At 39.9% G+C, this 18948-nt stretch overlaps 1 protein-coding gene and 1 pseudogene across 5 annotated transcripts in view; both read left to right on the forward strand.

Annotated features, from left to right (window-relative positions):
- Positions 1 to 18948, forward strand: part of LIMS1 (LIM zinc finger domain containing 1) — a 145230-nt gene that overhangs the window by 72824 nt on the left and 53458 nt on the right. Inside the window, exon 1 of one of the 5 annotated variants that reach the window (XM_047745298.1) lies at positions 14636 to 14855. The exons of 3 other annotated variants lie outside the window; for them this stretch is intronic. In XM_047745298.1, the coding sequence (XP_047601254.1) occupies positions 14749 to 14855 (107 nt within the window). In that variant the 5' untranslated portion in view covers positions 14636 to 14748. Of the gene's footprint in view, positions 1 to 14635; positions 14856 to 18948 lie in introns of those variants that run through there. One more of the 5 variants, XM_047745300.1, reaches the window with a different exon arrangement.
- Positions 1127 to 1254, forward strand: LOC125110094 (uncharacterized; annotated as a pseudogene).

The following is an 18948-nucleotide window of genomic DNA, read 5'->3' on the forward strand; positions in this document are numbered from 1 at the left end:
GACTTATTTCACTTAGCATAATGCCCTCAAGGTCCTTCCATGGTGCTGCAAATGGCAAAATTTCATTCGTTTTTGTGCCTGAGTAATAGTCCACTGTGTAATATTCCATTGTGTGAGAATGCATGCATACGTACATGTATGTGTGTGTGTTTATATATACATATATATATATATATATATATATATATATCTCACATTTTTTTAAAAGAGTTTTTCTATTGATTTGAGAGAGAGAGCAGAGGAAGGAGCAGAGGGAGAGGGAGAGGCAGACTCGCTGTTGAGCAGGGAGCCTGATGCGGGGCTCAATCTCAAGACCCTGGAATCACGACCCAAGCTGAAGGCAGATGCTTAACTGACTGAGACACCTAGGCACCCCTATATGTCACATTTTCTTTATCCATTCTTCCATCAGTGAACACTTAGGTTGGCTCCATGTCTTGACTATTGTAAATAATGGTGCAGTGAACATGGGGGTGCAATATATTCTCAAGTTAGTGTTTGTATTTCTTTCAGATAAGTACCCAGGAGCGGAAATGCTAGATCATATGGTATTTGTCTTTCATTTTTTGAGGAATTTTCATATTTTTTTCCACAGTGACTGCACGAGCTTACATTCCCACCAAGAGCGCACAAGCGTTCCCTTTTCTCTGCATCCTCGCCAGCACTTGTTACTTCTTGTCTTGTTAATAGCCATTCTAAGTGGTGTGATGTAATATTTCACTGTGGTTTTGATTTTCATTTCCCTGATGATGAGTGATATTTAAGCACTCTTGAACCAACCGTATGTCTTCTTTGCAAAAATGTCTAGACCCTCCACCTGTTTTTTAATTGGTTGGTTTTTTTGTTTGTTTGTTTGCTATTTAGATGTATGAGTTCTTTGTATATTTTGGGTATTAACTTCATCATATATATGGTTTTCAAATATTTTCTCCCATTTGGTAGGTTGCCCTTTCATTTTGTTGATGGTTTTCTTTGCTGTGCAGAAGCTTTTTAGTTTGATGTAGTCCCATGTGTTTATTTTTGCTTCCCATGCCTTTGCCTTTGGTTTCAAATAAAAAAAAAAAACAAACTCATTGTGAAGATGATGTGAGGGAGCTTACTGCCTATGTATACTTTTAAGAGTTTCAGCTTTGCGCAGTGGCAGTATCGTAGCCAATGAGGTTTATCCGAGGCACGATTATTGCTAATTGAAAACTTTTAAGAGTTTCATGGTTTTGGATCTGTGTTTAAGTCTTTTTTTTTTTTTTTTTAAGATTTTTATTTATTTGACAGACACAGCGAGAGAGGGAATACAAGAAGGGGGAGTAGGAGAGGGAGAAGCAGGCTTCCGCTGAGCAGGGAGCCCAGTGTGGGGCTCTTTCCCAGGACCCTGGGATCATGACCTGAGCTGAAGTCAGATGCTTAATGATTGAGCCACCCAGACATCCCTAAGTCTTTAATCCATCTTAGTTAGTGCTTGTGTGTGGTTTAAGAGAGTGGTCCAGTGCCATTCTTTGCATGTAACTGTTCAGTTTTCCCAGCACCATTTATAAAGGTTACTGTCCTTTCTCCATTGTATGTTCTTGGCTCCTTTGTTAAAAATTAACTGACCATAGGGGCACCTGGGTGGCTCAGTCAGTTAAGCGTCTGCCTTCAGCTCAGGTCATGATCCCAGCGTCCTGGAACTGAGTCCTACATTGGGCTTCCTGCTCAGCGGGGAGTCTGCTTCTCCCTTCCTCTCTGCCCCTTTATCTACTCATGCTCTCAGTCTCGTTCTCTCTCAAATAAATAAGTAAAATCTTTTTTAAAGTTAATTAATTAATTAATTAACTGACCATAAATTCACGGGTTTATTTCCGGGCTTACTTTTCTGTTCCATTGAACTATGTGTGTGTTTTATGCCAATACCATACTGTTTTGATTACTGTAGCTTTGTAATATAGTTTGAAATCAGCTTTATTCTTCTTTCTCAAGATTGTTTTGGCTATTGGGACATTTTTTTCCCCTCTTAATTTACTGAAGTATCTAAAAGCAAATCCCAGACATTACGTCATTTCATCCCATTGTACTTCAGAATTATTCTCTGATAATATGGACATTTTCTTATATAAACATATTATTATCACATCTAACCAAATGAGTGATAATTCCTTGGCATCACCCAATACCCAATCCCTGATCAGATTTTTCACCTATCCTAAGAATATTCCTTTGCAGTTGGCCTTTATGAACCAGGATCTAAACTAAGGCCATACTTTAATACATTTGATTGTGACATCTCTTAAATCTCTTTCAATTTGGAGGAAAACTCCTTCCCCATTTGTCTTTCCTGTAATTACTTTTTGGAGATACAAGCTCTCTTGTCATGTTGAATTATAGTTTTGAATCTTTCAAATAAACTTTTGTTTTGGAATAATGTTAGATTTAGAGAAAGTTGCAAAGATAGTTCAGAGCATCCTTCTATTCCCCTCACCCTGTTTCCTCTTTTGTTAACATCTTACGTTACCTTAATAGCATCCAGACTAGGATACTACATTGCATTTAGCCTTGGTTGAATTTTTTTTTTTTTTTTTAAGATTTTATTTATTTATTTGACAGAGAGAAATCACAAGTAGGCAGAGAGGCAGGCAGAGAGAGGAGGAAGCAGGCTCCCTGCCGAGCAGAGAGCCCGATGTGGGGCTCGATCCCAGGACTCTGAGATCACGACCTGAGCCGAAGGCAATGGCTCAACCCACTGAGCCACCCAGGCGCCCCCCCCCCCTTTTTTTTAGAGATTTTATTTATTTATTTGACAGAGAGAGATCACAAGTAGGCAGAGAGGCAGGCAGAGAGAGGAGGAAGCAAGCCTTGGTTGAATTTTAAAATAATTTCTGATCATAAGGTATCTTCTGTTGAGAAAAATAGCCCTTTTCTGGCTAGGAGGCAGTACCCTGTAATGGTTAAAAGCGTGATTAAAACCAAGTATAAGGTTTCAAATTCTTAATCACATAAAAACTGTAATATCTTAGATTACTTGTATTGCTACATCAGTTTCATCATCTTTAAAATGGAAATAATAATATTACTTTATTTGATCATTGCAGAAAGTAAATTTGACAAATGCATGCAGAGTGCTCAAAGAGTTCCTGGCACATGGAAAGAACTCAGTAAACCTAGCTCTTGACAAAGGTGCTATTTCCTAAATCATAGTGAATGTCAGCGAAGACACTGGCTCCCATGGCAAGGGGTGGGGGACCATTTGCTTAGAATGAGTTCCTTTGCTTTGGTTCTGTGACAGGGATCTCATTCAGTTTTAAGTATTTAACCTCTAAAGAATTTTTATTCAGTAAAACATATTTCTCTAGTATGTGTAGATCAATCAAATATGGGCTTCAGGAGTTACTTTTTTTTTTATCTTGACAGGCATTTCTTAAGATCATGATCAGGGAATGAAACTGCATACTTTTTTTTCCTCGATTAGTCTCACATGGTGGTTAGTTTGTATTTTAGAATCACCTCCTTTATAAAGTGGCTGTTTATATGGCTTAAACTGTAACATTTGTTTGTGGTATAAAGTGCTCTTAGAGGAATTGAAATGGGTTTGGTCACATTCTCAGTGCCTCTTCCTGCACCCACACCCTCCTAACATCTCTGTTTTGTCTCGGTTGCTTCCAGAGCCTCCCCTGTTGCTGTGTAACAGTGTGCATGGTTTCGGCAGAGTTGTTCTGATAGAGGAAACCTGTTTTCATTAGAATCTTTGCCCTTTTTTTCCAGAACTCTTGGAAACATTGAGTCATCACATGAACTCTGCAAGGAAATAAGGCAGCATTGGTAACTTTGACCTGCAGAACTATAAAGAATCCCGGAATTCAGTTAAATAGAAGATTACCAATTTGACTCCTTTCTTTCATTGGCCTTTGCTTCCAGACTGGTAGGAGAAAATTAGCCAAGGAGGAAAATGTGTATTAGTGGGGTTTGTACAGGGGTATACCACAGGTCTCCTTCCAAACCCGTAGACTGCCCATTCACGATATTCATCTAGAGCATAACTAGACAACTTTTCATTTTCAGGGACGGAAAGTGTGGGCTTGCTGTGGTGAGCTTGGTGGTCTCTCATCTGTGTTTACAGTCTGGGACTTGTCCTCAGGGCTTCTGTGCCGATCACTGTTCCAGAAGCTTCCTGGGTTAGGTTTGTCAGTGTTGAGAGGCAGTTCTAATTCAGAGTAGACCTTTTGTTTTTCTGTGGGGGGAGTGTTTGGGGTCCCAGAGACAGTGTAGTCGATGGCTAAAACAGGAACATCTGAATCAGGTAGACCTGACTTGGGATCCATACTATCTCCCTTATTGCTTATGTTGTTTGGTCAAGACATTTAACTGTTTTAGCACTTAGTTACTTCACCTGCAAAATGGGAAAAATAATGATACACACACACCTCATAGGATCGAGAAAAAAATTAAATTAGATGGCATGCATAGTGTGCTTGGTAGGCACTCAGAACCCTGCTGTTGTTAGTAGTGACCAACTGTATTAGAGAGTCAGGAGACTTTGAACTTTATAGTCAGAGAGGTGAACATTTTTATGTCCCAGCTTTTTCTTTTGTAAACACTCTTTAAAAACCATTTTATTAGATTCAGAGTAGGTTTAAAATGCCTGCCAGTAGACAGGTTTGAAGGAACATGAAGTACAGCTTATGCTGTATTTCACCAGGTCGGTATGGTTGCTACGTCACTAACAGAATGTGGGGAAATGTTAACAGCTTCAGTGCTTACTGCCTCTCCTGCCCCTGCATCTAGTCTATAGCCCCTGCATCTCTATTACGTCCAAAATTCCTCTCATACCACTGTAGCTCCGGCTGTTATTTGTTTCCTGGACTGCCTCCATGCTCATTCCCACTTGCCCCTTAAAATCCACCCTCCCCAGATGCCACTGTGAGAGGAATCTTTGTGGAACAAATTTGATCGTGTCAGTCTCTTGTTTAACAGTACAGTGGTTTCCCGTTGTTCTAAGGTTAAAAAATGTGAGGCTCTTTGAAACATGCCACTGCCTGTCTCTCATCTCACCTGCCAGTGCTTCCCCTTAGCCACACAGTCGGATTTCCTTTCCTCCTGCCCCCTGGTGCTTTGTACCAACTGGCCCTGCTTCCACAAATGCTCCCTGCACCCTTTAGCCTTTAGTGACGTCTCATCTTTTGGGTTTTTGGGGTATCAGATCTAATGTTTCTGTTTCAGGAAACTTTCCTTGCCATCCCTTCTCTGCTCCTTGTTGTAAGCATTCTCATGGCAGCCTGTTCTATCATTTGACATGTTTTTTAATATATTTGTGTGATTACATGGTTAGTATTAAGTACCACCGACAGACTGCAAGCTCCTCAAGGACACTGGGTCCCTAGTGCTTAGAGCAGAACTTGCCACATGTTAGGTGCTTGCTAAACGCGTATGAATGTAATGATTGGCATGGGGAGGTCACAGCACACTCTTCTGTACCCTATCAGGCCTATGTAATGTTGTCTGTCCCCCTTCCCTTTCTCATGAGAACCTCATCTGGACCCTCATCTTATACTTGGGCAAGGAGACCCTCTGCACGACTTTCCATTTTCCTCACACCATCTTGAAAGCTGTGGTCTGCCGTAGAAGGTCCACTGCTCTGCCAATCTCATTGCCCCTTTGACATATCTGTCAGTCACATGGGAGGATGTTTCCTCCACCTGGAGTGCCCTCCACTTCCCTCTCCCCAAATCCTTTCCTGTATAGTGCCCATTCAAATCCAACCTGCTTTAGGGGATGCGTCAGTATTTGATTATATATACTGACATTGATAAGGTGTCATTTCTTCCTGATTTGATTACAAATCCTTTGGAATGTGGAAAAGTATATCTTCATTTAATTTTTTGTTTTCTTATTTTAAGCATTTTAAATTTTGATTCCTAATTACAGAACTATATTTGTCCATTTTGGAAAACTTAGAAAATAACAGATAATCCATAAGAAAAAATAATTTTAAATCTTCTTAAATCCTACCCACCAGAGATATTTTGGTGTATACTCTTCCAGATGTGGTATGTGTGGATGTGTAGATGTGCACACATACGTGGTGTATATCTATGTGATCTTTTCACATAAAACACAAACAGTGTACAGTATCCTGTAACCTTTGTTTCACACAGCACTATATCATGAATACCTTTTTGTGCCAAATAATTGCCACCAATCACTCTAGAATATAAAACTATACAGGAAATATTGTCCTTATTGAAATAATTCTATCTTTAGAGCTTTCTTAAAAATCCTGTTTTCTGAGGTAGGGAGAGAAAAATAACAGTAAGTGAAGGGATATTGCTGACATTAGAAATGAGGTAACACAAAATTTTTTTTTTAATGTTGTTGCCTTTAAGGTGAGGCCTCATACAGAACCTGGAAATATTTTGAGAACTTGGTGAAAATAGTTTTGATGTGGACTACCTGTAGTAATGAGTCCTATAGGGCAGGTCTTTTGGTTTAGTTTTTAAGACACACCTCTGAAATTCCAGGGCAGGGAGTAGAACCACGTTTGTTCTTCCGGATCTTCAGAAGACCACAGTTGCTGGCTTGTGACTTTGCCTGCCTTAGAATGTGGAAATGACTGTTTCTTTCGTCCTCTTACACACAATTGCTTCACCTATTGTGTTTTTCCAAATGAGGGTTTAGTTTAGCAATATGCTCCACAGATATCAATGCCCTATGAGGTAGACAGGTAGAAAGAGTAGAAACAAAATAGCAATGTTATAAAAACTTATATCAAAATACATGTAAGTTGAATTATGTGAAAATCTGGATAATCAGGAAAGCTCACTTTTATTGAAATATTACCAGTAGAATTTCTTTTTAAAACAAGTTTCCTTAGAGAATTAAAAATTATTCTGTTCTGCCGACTATGCCCCCCCAAAATTATTCTGTTTACAAAGTTTTAATCTTTTTTTTTTTAAAGATTTTATTTATTTATTTGACAGAGAAAGATCACAGGTAGGCAGAGAGGCAGGCAGAGAGAGAGGAGGAAGCAAGCTCCCTGCTGAGCAGAGAGCCCGATGCGGGGCTCGATCCCAGGACCCTGGGATCATGACCTGAGGCGAAGGCAGAGGTTTAACCCACTGAGCCACCCAGGCGTCCCCAAAGGTTTAATCTTATATTCAGTTTTCCAAAAACATGTTTAGTACATCATATGAGGTACGTTACAATTTCCTCCTTCCTGGAGGAGGAGTATAATCTTCCTGCAAACAAGCTATTTCGTTGTTCCTTCCCTATGATTTCAGAGCTCTGTTGAGGAGTCTCTGTTTTTGCCGCAAGTGTGTGCTGGAGCCGGAAGGATCAGTATACCTTCTCATGGTATTTATATCCTTGTTAGATCTTATCGCTGGAGCAGCTCTTTTGACCCAAAGAGAAAGTGAAGAGGAGAGCAGTAATCAAGAATAGTTAAGAGATGCTTAGTATCTTTCTTCTCTGTTCCTGCCTCTACACTCTGAGGACCTGGCATGTGTTGGGCTCCAGGCAATGTTTGTTGAAGAGCTGATATATAAATCCTGGTCTTGTGTTCCTGGTTTACTCAGGAATGGGATTTCTCACTAACACAGTGATTTAGGGGTAAAGTGTGTTGCCAGAGCTTCATCAAGATTGGCACATCATGTTACCCAAGTCCTCTCTTAAAATCAAGTCATGTTAATCTAGGGAAAAGACCACTGATATCTGATTCGGTTGATTCTGTCTCTAAATGGAAAAATTGAGGGCTTTAATAGTTAAATGACTTCCTGTACTCATATGCCAGCCAAAGCAAGCGAGCTGCCAAATGTGGAATGTCTTCTGGTTTCCTTCTTGTATTCTTACACCAGCTTCCCCTGTACTTAGTCCTTTCAAAATGTGGATGGGATAGGTTACTTGAAATTTTATTCCAAATTCCTTTGAAATCTGCTAGGGAAACTTGCCATATTTTGACAGCAGCATCTAAAAACAATTTTGTTTTAAGATTTTATTTATTTATTTGAGAGAGCTTGAGCATGCAAGTGAGAAGGGTCAGAGGAAGAAGCAGACTCTCTGCTGCACAGGGAGCTCTATGCGGGGCTTAATCCTGGGACTCAGTATTGGGACTCCATCTTGGGACTCAGTCCTTGGACCTCAGGATCATGACCTGAACCGAAGGCAGTTGCTTAACCGGCGGAGCCATACAGGCGCCCCCAGATGACTCTTAATTGCCTCCTTTTCTATGCTGAATCAAATTGAACATCTCACCTCAAATTGTAAATCAGTTGAACAGTTGAATCAAAAATCACCCAAGCAGCGCAAACAGACTGATGGGCCTTAAAATGGTGTCCATTGACAATCACAATGATGTGGTAAACTGGTCCTGCTCCCCCTGTTGACGCAGTACACCCAGGATCATCTTATGATGTCCGGGGAACTCTTAAAGGAATTCTACCGTATCTTCAGCCTCCACAGCTATGGAGATGCTGCAGACACACTGTGTCACTGCACTGAAAACATTCTTTAATTGTCTAACAAAGTACTGCAGAAGACCTCAGGCTGCTAATTGTGAGAGAAACTGAGTCTCTGACTCAGAATGATTCAGTGAGCTTCCCACGAGCTTCTCGTGTTAGGTCAGCCTGTCTACTTGGTGTGTCCATCTTGAGTGAGTTACAGAAAAGCTGATTAAAGAAAAAATTCAGAGGGACTTGTAGGCAGTTGCAGTGTCATCTACTTATAAATGGGATCGCGTTTTGGGGTGATTTTTTTTTTTTTTTCAGACTCTGGGATGGTTTTTTTGCAAAAATTTGATTCTGCCTTCTCATATTCTTTGCTCTGGTTAATCTGAACTCGGCATATTAGAGTTTGAACTCTTCTGCCTCAGATTTGTTTTCAACCCTGGGTCTGTCCTTCCTGTTAATAGCCCAGAACACTCTTGGAAGGTCTCATTTAGGGAGATAGCATGGCTGATAAACAACTGTTTGGGAGAGGAAGGTGTTAGACATAGTGAGAAAGGATGATATTCTTGCTTGGCTTGAGAAAGTTTGCTTTCCCCTGTAAATGACTGTTCATAAGATAAAATTTAAACTAAAAAAGGATTCGTTTCCATTAAGTTCAAAGTTATTGCAAAATATAAAATTCTTCTTCTACAGTATGTCACACAAGGAAGTAAATGGCCTGGAAATGTACAGCTGTTTAACCAGTTTACAGGCTCTCTTAGTAGCTAGTACAAAAGGTAATGGTAATGAGGCCCAACTAACTCTGACTCTGCCACAGAAGCCAGTTTGCCGTGGTCTTATTTCTTTGTTGGAGGAAGATTGACAGTTCAGTAACACTAATGATCAATTTTAGAGGTATGATTTTTTTTTTTTAAGATTTTATTTATTTGACAGACAGCACAAGTAGGCAGAGAGGCAGGTGGAGAGAGGGGGAAGCAGGCTCCCCACTGAGCAGAGAGCCCGATGCAGAACTCGATCCCCAGGCCCTGAGGACATGACCTGAGCCAAGGACAGGCTTTAACCCACTGAGCCACCCAGGCGCCCCTAGAGGTTTGATGTTTAACTAGATTTCTTTACCCTCTCATGCCTGAAGGAATACTTGGACCAAGTTCACTAAAAACTGGACTATGTCATAAGCATACACTTATCATAAACACTGAGTCACGTATAGAATTGTGGAGTCATTATATTGTACACTCGAAACTAATTATACTTCACCTTAAATAAAACTGGACTGTGTCAGGTATATGTAAAAATCTAGGCTAATTTTTTAAAATTTTTATCCCAAACAAAGTATTTATACAGTGGGAGATACTATTCAACTCTACAAATATGAAAAACTTCCGAGTTTCTACAGTCTCACCAACAAAGTAAATTTTTGCAAAACCATGGAATAGATGTACCTTTTAAAAATCTCATTTAGGTGATGACTGGTGGCTCAGTTGTTTGAGCATCTGCCTTCATCTCAGGTCATGATTCTGGGGTCCTTGTTTTGGGCTCCCTGCTCAGCTGGGAGCCAGCTTCTCCCTCTCCCTCTGCCTGTCCACACTGCTCATGCACCCTCAATCTCTCTCTCTCCAATAAATAAATAAAATGGTTTGTTGTTGTTTTTTTTTTTTAAATCTCATTTAGGTAATGTTGAGTGTTAAGTGCAAAAAAAAAGTTTCAGAAATGTGGAGCTTGAATCTCACAAGTAGTGTTGTAAAGTGATTAGGCTCTCAAAGTCAGTTGGTTGAACCACTAAACCAAAGAACTTAACTAATGTCTACCGTGTATATTTGTGGCCTTATAGACATGGTTGTAAATTAGATATGTTGCTGCCCTTGCAGACATATTATCCTAAGGGGAGAGGTAGGTAGAGAAACAACCTCTCACAAGGCGATATGATTATGATGACAGAAGGAAGCAAGCATAGCTATGGGGGGAAGGCATTCTGGGAGCAACAGAAAGGGAACTGTGGGTGCTTAGGGCCTAGAAATGCTTCTTGTAAGAGATGAGTCCCGGTGGGATGGTTAGGAGCTGGTCCATCTTCTAGTCCTATGAAGCTGCATGTGGAAAGGCCAGGAGGTGAGAGGAAGTGAAGTCAGTCATGGGAACCACCTAGAGTTAAGTGCTGGTGTGAGGAGGGTGCAGGCTCAGCAGGGTTCTATTGGTGACTCATGGCAGTGAGCCACTGAAGAGTTTTTTAGCAGCATCAATATATGATCAGTTTATTTTTTTTTTAAGATTTTATTTATTTATTTGACAGAGAGAGATCACAAGTAGACGGAGAGGAAGGCAGAGAGAGAGAGAGAGGGAAGCAGGCTTCCTGCTGAGCAGAGAGCCCGACATGGGACTCGATCCCAGGACCCTGAGATCATGACCCGAACCGAAGGCAGCGGCTTAACCCACTGAGCCACCCAGGCGCCCCAGATCAGTTTATTTTAAAAGAGCACTTTGAAATTTGGAGGATAGATTGGAAGAGGGTAAGTTCAGGGGCAGAAAGATTGGTTAGGAGAAGTGAAGGGGAAACAAAGGAACTCTTCTGAAACTATCCGGCCCACTGTACAGCACTGAGTAAATACATATTAATGAACAAATGAGAACCACACCTATAGCACTCTGAAGCGCTATAGGTTTTCAGAGAAGAGGGGAGAGCAGTGCACATCAGAAGATCCAAGGTAAAGTCCATCTGTTAGCTTCTGAAGAAACTATTAATTCCCTGAAATGATTATAAAACTTTATGCTTACATGCATTTTCTGGGAGTTATTTACTTTCATCAGATTCATAAAATGTCCCCGGCCCTCTGAAAGGCGAAAGACAACTGGGTTAGATATGAGCCTGGCAAAATAGGACCTGTTTGATGCTCCAAAGAACTTTGTATTTAGTCATTCCACCAAGGTCTTAAACTTATAAGAGAAATTATCAGCTATTCTGATGAGGTTAAGCTGGAACAGATATCTAATTATGCCAAGTATCTAATTATGTCAAAGTACAGGTTCAAAGAGAACCCAACAGTTTGGACAGAAGTGAACAAAAAGTTGTAATTAGGTTCATAAACCAGCTGTACTATAGTGGAAGTGGGATAGAAGATGCACACCTTAATAACTTTTGTGAGCTGTTGTTCCTTAACAACCATTGGTCATGGGGGTTAGGGAAAGCCCCAGGAGTTCTGGGTAGTAGTGAGCACCTCAGCCCTGCAAGCCTCTAAGGAGAGCCATAACCTCGGGCAAAGAATACTGTGTAGGAGTGAGGCCATGTGCAGAATGAGAGTAGGGAATTCTTCAATGAATGGGAGACTAGACTGGCCTTCAGAGATGTTTAGAGGGCTAAAATGAAATGTTTCCCTGTATAGAGACCACAGCAAAGTGCACCTGCATAGGTCTCCCTCTGTACTGTCAACAGAAGGCACCATTGATAGCTCTGTTTCTCTGGAAAAGCATGAAAGTTAAAAAAAAAAAAAATGAGACCACCTTTGCCAGTTACTGCCTTGTGTGCTCCAGGGGTGTGCTCTCCCTCCCTTGGTGCTGAAGTTCAGGAACGCTGTTGTGAGGAGAGGACTTGGTAATCTGGCTGCTTCATGAAGTGGTCAGTCAGTTGTGTGTTTTGTGGCATTTGTGAATTTCCCTTTCAGAAATTCTGCACGTGCCCAGCCGTGCCGGTGTATCCTCCACCTGGGTCTTCTTACAGCTTAGTACAATCTCAGAGCACATCAGAAGGAGTGCAAGGGACAGAGGACGCCTCTCAGTGAAAAGATACTATGAGAAGCACTTTGCCCTAAGCCCCCGAATTTAGTTTTACTCAGTTGTGACGATTTCCTTAGACCATAAGCATTGATTTACTGAAATTCCCATTTGTCATTACAGCCATTTTAAAAGTTAGAGGGCAAGAATTGTTTCAGTTTGTTTGTTATATAGCTTGGAATTTTTTTTTTCCTCTGGTCACATCCTTTTAACCTTAGACTCCTCAAATACAGGATTCGTCCTACACAGAGAGATGTTTCCTGTCTTGTTAACCTTTAGTAGTTGCCAAGCACTTTTTCCTTGTCAGCATGCTGTATTACTTCTTTTAAAGCTCTTTTAAAAATCAAGCTCTTATTTATATCTTTTGTAGAAACAAATATTATCTAATGTTGAGGTTTCTTGAAACTAATATTACACTGTATGTTAACTGAAATTTAAATAAATACTTGAAACAGGAAAAAAAATAATGTTGAGGTCTCTGTGTTTATAGTAAATACAGATTAATTTGTGTTTTATTCAGCAGGCATCTATTCTGTCCAGATGCCTTGAGTAAAAAAAAAACTGAACATTGGTGGTTGTTTCTCTTCATTTGTTTTTCACACCTATCTTGAGAAAAATGTGAGAATTAGACACTTTAGGAATCCTAATTATATATGTTTCTGTTACTGTAAACTTTAAGTTTTTCTGTATTTTAAGTCTCAGGAGGATACTAGGGCTTTGTACAAAAGACATATATAAATCTTCTAAATTTTTTAATTTATCTTTGAATAGGCAGAATATTCAAAGTTCAGAGTAGAACTTTGTAACAGAAAAGTTTTCTTCTGCTCCTGTCACAAAGTTCCCCAGAGGCCCCCAGTATTACCCCTTTTATATGTTTGTTTCCTTCCAGAAAGAGAAACAGATACATTTGTCACTTGATTTTTTTATGTGTTTCGTGACTATTTAAGTCTAGTGTTATAACAGGGGCGTCTGGGGGGCTCAAGTCGTGATCCCAGCATCCTGGAATCCAGCCCTGCAAAGAGCTCCCTGCTCTTCAGGGAGCCTGCTTCTGCGTCTCCCACTCCCCCTGCTTGTGTTCCCTCTCTTGCTGTGTCTCTGTAAACTAAATAAAATCTTAAGAAGAAAATCTAGTCTTATAACAAAATCCGTAACTTCTTGCATCTTCAAAAACATGTTATATTTTGATGGCAGCAGTAAGAAGCTGTTCTTCACTGAGGAGATGGAACCAGTAAGAAGTTGTTTTCCATGATGGTGGAATTGTAGCCCTGAGGGAAGCTGGCATCTGCATGTCTTGAGTGAAGGAGTAAGATATAGGCTCCCCTTTCTTTGTGGGTGCCTTAATCTATGTATTTATAATATAGATACTCTCATGGACTATGTTAATTCTTTAACCCTTGGTGCAAAAAGAAGTTTCAGAGACATCTCTCTGTGCTCTTATTGAGGGGATTCTAGAAGGGAAAGAAGTTAATACAGATTACTCCAAGAGAAATTATTAGAACAATGAAGACAAATTATTAGCTAAGAACTTGCCAAGGATCTAACCTGCGTCTGTGAGATGGTGGATGTGTATTGAGTGGGATTGAATCAGAAGTGGAGGCTAGAACCTTGTGTGTTGTTGTACACATCGTTTGAAACAGTAACAATCAAGGATTTGCTTTACAGTTATTTGTACTCCATTATCTGCAGACTCCTCTTGCAGACGCTCAACCTACACCCCATATGCACCAAAATAAGACCCCTCTCTAACTTTACCATCTAGGATCAAATATGCCACCAACTACGAGGGCAGCATTCGGCACCCAAAACACCTTTAGGCAGACAGTGTTGATTACATTGAGGCGCACATTTGATAGGAGGGAATTTTTAGAATAGGTAGTTACATTTAGAAAATCATTGAGTGGAGGTTGATAGAAGAAACCACTTTCAGTTCCTTTCAGTTAGGAATTTTTGAATAATAATTTAGGGGAAAAGCAAAGACACTTCCTTCCTTTCTAAAGAGGATTTAAAGTAGAGTAGGGAAAGAGGAATTGCACTGCTTCCCTCACAATTCTGCCCCCTTTTTTTTTTTTTTTTTCTTTTTCTTTTTAAGGAAAGTTTCCCAAAGAGCTCATGATGACCAGGCACTTCTTTAAACTGACAGCTGCTTGAGCAGTGTTAGTGGATTTCCTGGCAAATAAAATAGGGCAGGACCCTTCTTTAGTCATTACCTTACTGGAGCTTTTTAGCCCAATTTTAATTCAGAATGATGCTGGAAAGATTTATAAAGGAATTGGTGTGATTATTCATAACAATTAAACGTTGCTTGTTATTAAGCATGTGAGCAACCTCGTCACTGATTCTCCCTCTCCCCCTCCTCCCCAAGGTGCAAGGCCCAGAGATAAGGCGGGCCAGGCCTTGCTGAGGAGGGTGTGTACAACAGAGAAACAGGAAGCTGTGCTTAGCCGGGTTTGCCTGGAGGTTTCCAACTCTGGTCAGGTGTGCTGCGGTCCCGGCAAGAGACACGCTCTCTCTGGAACCTGGCAGCCACGCTGCTCAGCATAAGTGCTTCAGATTGTCAGTTAACTGATGTGTAGAGAGAAATATGACTGCATTACAGCTTAAAGAGCTGTCACACTCAGGTCTCTACCGGAGAAGACGAGATCGTCCCGATAGTGTGAGACTAAATGGGTTACCGGAGGAAGAGCTAAGGTGAGTGCAAAGTCATGGTTGGCTGGAGGTCAAGGCACCTAGTGATTGCGGCGAGATTCAAGTCCAAGTGGATGCAGCAGTGGGGAATACACGTTGAAGAGGTTTCACTGGAATCTCTCAGTCTGTAATTAAAGATTGAACACAATCCCAAGATTGTGCTGTATTGGAACTGTGCAAACTAGAACTCATTTTTCCATTTCTTCACAAATCCTGTAAGTTGTTTTAGCTATTCCCCAACCCTGCATTATATAATCATCAAAGCAGTATTTAAAATTGGAAACAATTGATTTTTCCCCCATAAAGATAGGTTGCTTTGACCTATTAGGACATAGTTTCTGTGTGGAATTTTTCTTTGGATTTTGGTGGTGAGATTAGTTTGTGGTGTTTTGGATGGGGGTTGGGGGTGTTCATAGAGGATTCTTTGTTATTGAAATGTATTCAGCAAAGGAATGCAGAAGCTATTGAATGTAACCTACGAAGGAAGGACATCAAAAATCTGGAGACATTTTAACTAAAAGGTGGGGGGGGGGGGTCTTGTTTGTTTCCAAAGTTAATTTGCCTCTAACAACACAATTTTAGTTTTTGTTACAGCTGTTGAAAATTGGTTTTGAATTTTTAGGTTCTGAAAAGTCCCTGCAACATTAACCCATATTTAAAATACTATGCTAACTGAAGGGTTTAGATTTTCTGTTTCTGAGATAAGTGTTCCTGTTTTACTGCTAACAGGAGGCTGCAGTAAAGAGAGACTTCCTTTTCTTTTTATTACATTTACTGTGTAGTACTTAAATTTGTTTATGGACTCTTGATTTAAGTATTTGCTGTGTAATATTTCTTTTCTTTCTATAACTTCATTTTTTAGAGTTTTTTTTTAATTCTATATTTAAATTTGACAGGGAAGAAAGTGTCAAGGAAGCTTTTTTAAACTTATGTTAGTTTGTATTTGTCTTTTAGCTACCATATAACTGCGAGAGCTGTAGTTGGGGAGGGAAGCATTTATTTGAAAACTATCAACTCTTTCATTTCATTTTATTACTCTTTCATATTGAAGAGAATAGTAGCATTAAAGGACTGTGATTGATATTAACATTAGAATTTACTTCATACTGTATCAGGTGTCTCTTAGATACTTTTGATGTATTAACTTTGAATTGATTGGATTAGATAGAATTTAAAGCCTTCAGAGTTTGAATTGTTACACATTTTATGAGGTTTAGTGAAAATACTGAGTTCTCACTTGTTAACTATGTAGGCCGTGGGTAGGGTCCTCTGATGTCAACATTTGCTTATGGACTCCAATCTACTCTTGATCCAAGAGTGAAAGTTACAAGAAGGAGTTTTTAAATTTTTGTTTGTTTGTTTTTCCAGATTTCATTTATTTATTTGACACAGAGAGAGAGAGATCACAAGTAGGCAGAGAGGCAGGCAGAGAGGGATGGGGAAGCAGGCTTCCTGCTGAGTAGAGAGCCCAAGCTGGGCTTGATTCCAGGACCCTGAGATCATGACCTGAGCCAAGGGCAGAGGCTTAACCCACTGAGCCACCCAGGCACACCACCAGAAGCAGTTTTGATTTCAAATTTGGGGTCCTAAGGAATTTCCTTTTTAAAAAAATTAATATTTGAGACCAACCATATTTTAACTATTTTCAGACAGTAGTAAAGTACCCATGAATAAAATTGCTTATATGCCCAAGGAGGTAGTTATTTATATAATTATAATGACCTTCAAAACAGCTGGATACTTTTCTTTTGTCTTGACTTTAAAATCAAAGGAGGAAGAATAATTCTTGAGAAGTATTGCTTGTTGGGGCGCCTAGGCGGCTCAGTGGGTTAAAGCCTCTGCTTTCAGCTCAGGTCATGATCTCCGGGTCCTGGGATCGAGCCCCACATCGGGCCCTCTGCTCGGCAGGGGCCTGCTTCCCCCTCCCTCTCTGCCTACTTGTGATCTCTCTGTCAAATAAATAAATAAAATCTAAAAAAAAAAAAAAAGGGTAGTATTGTTTGTTCCACTGAGTTAAGGGGAAAAATTTTGCCACCCATTCTGGTCATGTAGTTCCCTGGTGACAATAAGGGACTCAGGTTTCTACCATTTCTCTGGTCTCTCATGCAGAGAGAAAGACTGTTATTCCTTATTTTAGGAGTGCACTGCTTCACTAGTAAAAGTAGGCAATTATCTGTTTTTCTGTGGACTTTTTGTTAATTCAAGAGTCAGGTTGTTTGTTTTTCTAATTTTATAGGAAGCCTATGTTTAGTATTAAATCAGGTTTCTTAACTAATAGGAATCAGAGAAGGTAGGCACACCCATTTCAGCACCACTCTTTTGGACAAGTTACTTAATCTTTTTTTTTTTTTTTAAGATTATTTATTTATTTATTTGACAGAGAGAGAGATCACAAGTAGACGGAGAGGCAGGCAGAGAGAGAGAGAGAGAGAGGGAAGCAGGCTTCTTGCTGAGCAGAGAGCCCGATGTGGGACTCGATCCCAGGACCCCGAGATCATGACCTGAGCCGAAGGCAGCGGCTCAACCCACTGAGCCACCCAGGCGCCCCCAAGTTACTTAATCTTGTTGAACCTCAGTTTGTTCCTCCTTAAAATGAGGATAAAAATAATTGCCATTATTTAGCATCATTTACTTTCTCAAAATCCTCACCCCCCGACCTATGAGGCAGGGGCATTATCATTTTGTGTGTAATGCTGTAGGGCTAATGGCTTTTGTGTATTATTCAGTTAATTTTTATTGGGTGCCTACTCTGCTAAAGAGAGATGCATGTGATGAATTAGACACAGTTCTTCCCCTCAAGGCACAGCAAGGTTTGGTACATGAACCGAGACCAGCAGGTGCTCTTCATGCAAGCAGTTGTTTGACTTTGAATGCAAGTAATATCAAACATCTCTCACATTGTCTCCTTATTGCACAAGACCCATTCCTGCTTGCATTCCTTCTCACTCTCGTGTTCACTTTCTTGGTATGTTTATGGACTCTAACAGAACTATTAGAGACAAAAAGAGCTATGCTCATTGCCAAAAAAACATTTTTCTTGTAAGTTAAAATAGAAGATTGTGCTCTGAGACAAAACACAGTGTTTAAGGAGCACCGTGAAAGACATGAAAACAAACCCGGCTTCAAACTTGGGAAGCATGAAAAACACTGATTTTTTTTTTTTAACAGATTTTTATTTTAAAGTACAAAGTAGAATCCAAAACTTACTGCACTTACATACTTTGTACAAGAGAACATTAATCCCTACATTTGAGGATTATGCTGCGGCAATTTATGTTATTTAAAAAACAGCTGTCACTACTAGTAGAAAAAGTGTCCTGTGGGCCTTAGTCTTCAGTTCTGTAACATGTCCTTAATTTTGGCTAGATTCTAACATGACTAAGAAATAATTGGAAACTATTTTCCCTTGTGATTTGGATGAAGCACGGATATTCATTTATACCCAAAGACTCTCTCTATATAACGGCTGTGAATACCCGTATAGACTGTCTTTAGGGCCGTCCCTCATGACCTGGCTAGAACTGGTTTAACTTTCAAATCTAAACAGTGGACTCCTTAGCTAACACTTTTACCTAAGTGGGCTCAGAACAGGTTCTGAGCCTTACACCTCTACAGCGCATTCACCCTTTTTCCCCTGGAATTTTTGATGCCCAAAAATCACATTGAAGATATACCCTCATATATATACCTTATTCTTAGCTATTTATTCCATTTCTCAAACTATGTTACACCCTGTTTGTTTTTTTAGGAAATGTGAATGAAAAACACACCTAAACAACACACACACACACACACACACACACCCCCTTTAAAATTCTCAAAGTCACTTTTGTTCTGCCATAGATATAAAGGATCTCTAAATACCTGATTGGGGATATCTCAAAATTCAAGTCTTTGCTGGCTAGGTCCAAAACATAGTTTACATAGAAATATTGGCCAGCTCTGGCCCACTGCCTGTTTTTGTACGGCTCATGAGCTTAGGATGGATTTTATATTTTTCTGGTGGTTGGAAAAAAATTAAAAGAGGCATATTTCATGACATAATAAAAATTACATGAAATTCGTATTTCACCATCCATAAATGAAGATTTATTGG

This window comes from Lutra lutra, chromosome 9, assembly GCF_902655055.1.
Source record: "Lutra lutra chromosome 9, mLutLut1.2, whole genome shotgun sequence".
NCBI classification, from domain to species: Eukaryota; Metazoa; Chordata; class Mammalia; order Carnivora; family Mustelidae; genus Lutra; species Lutra lutra.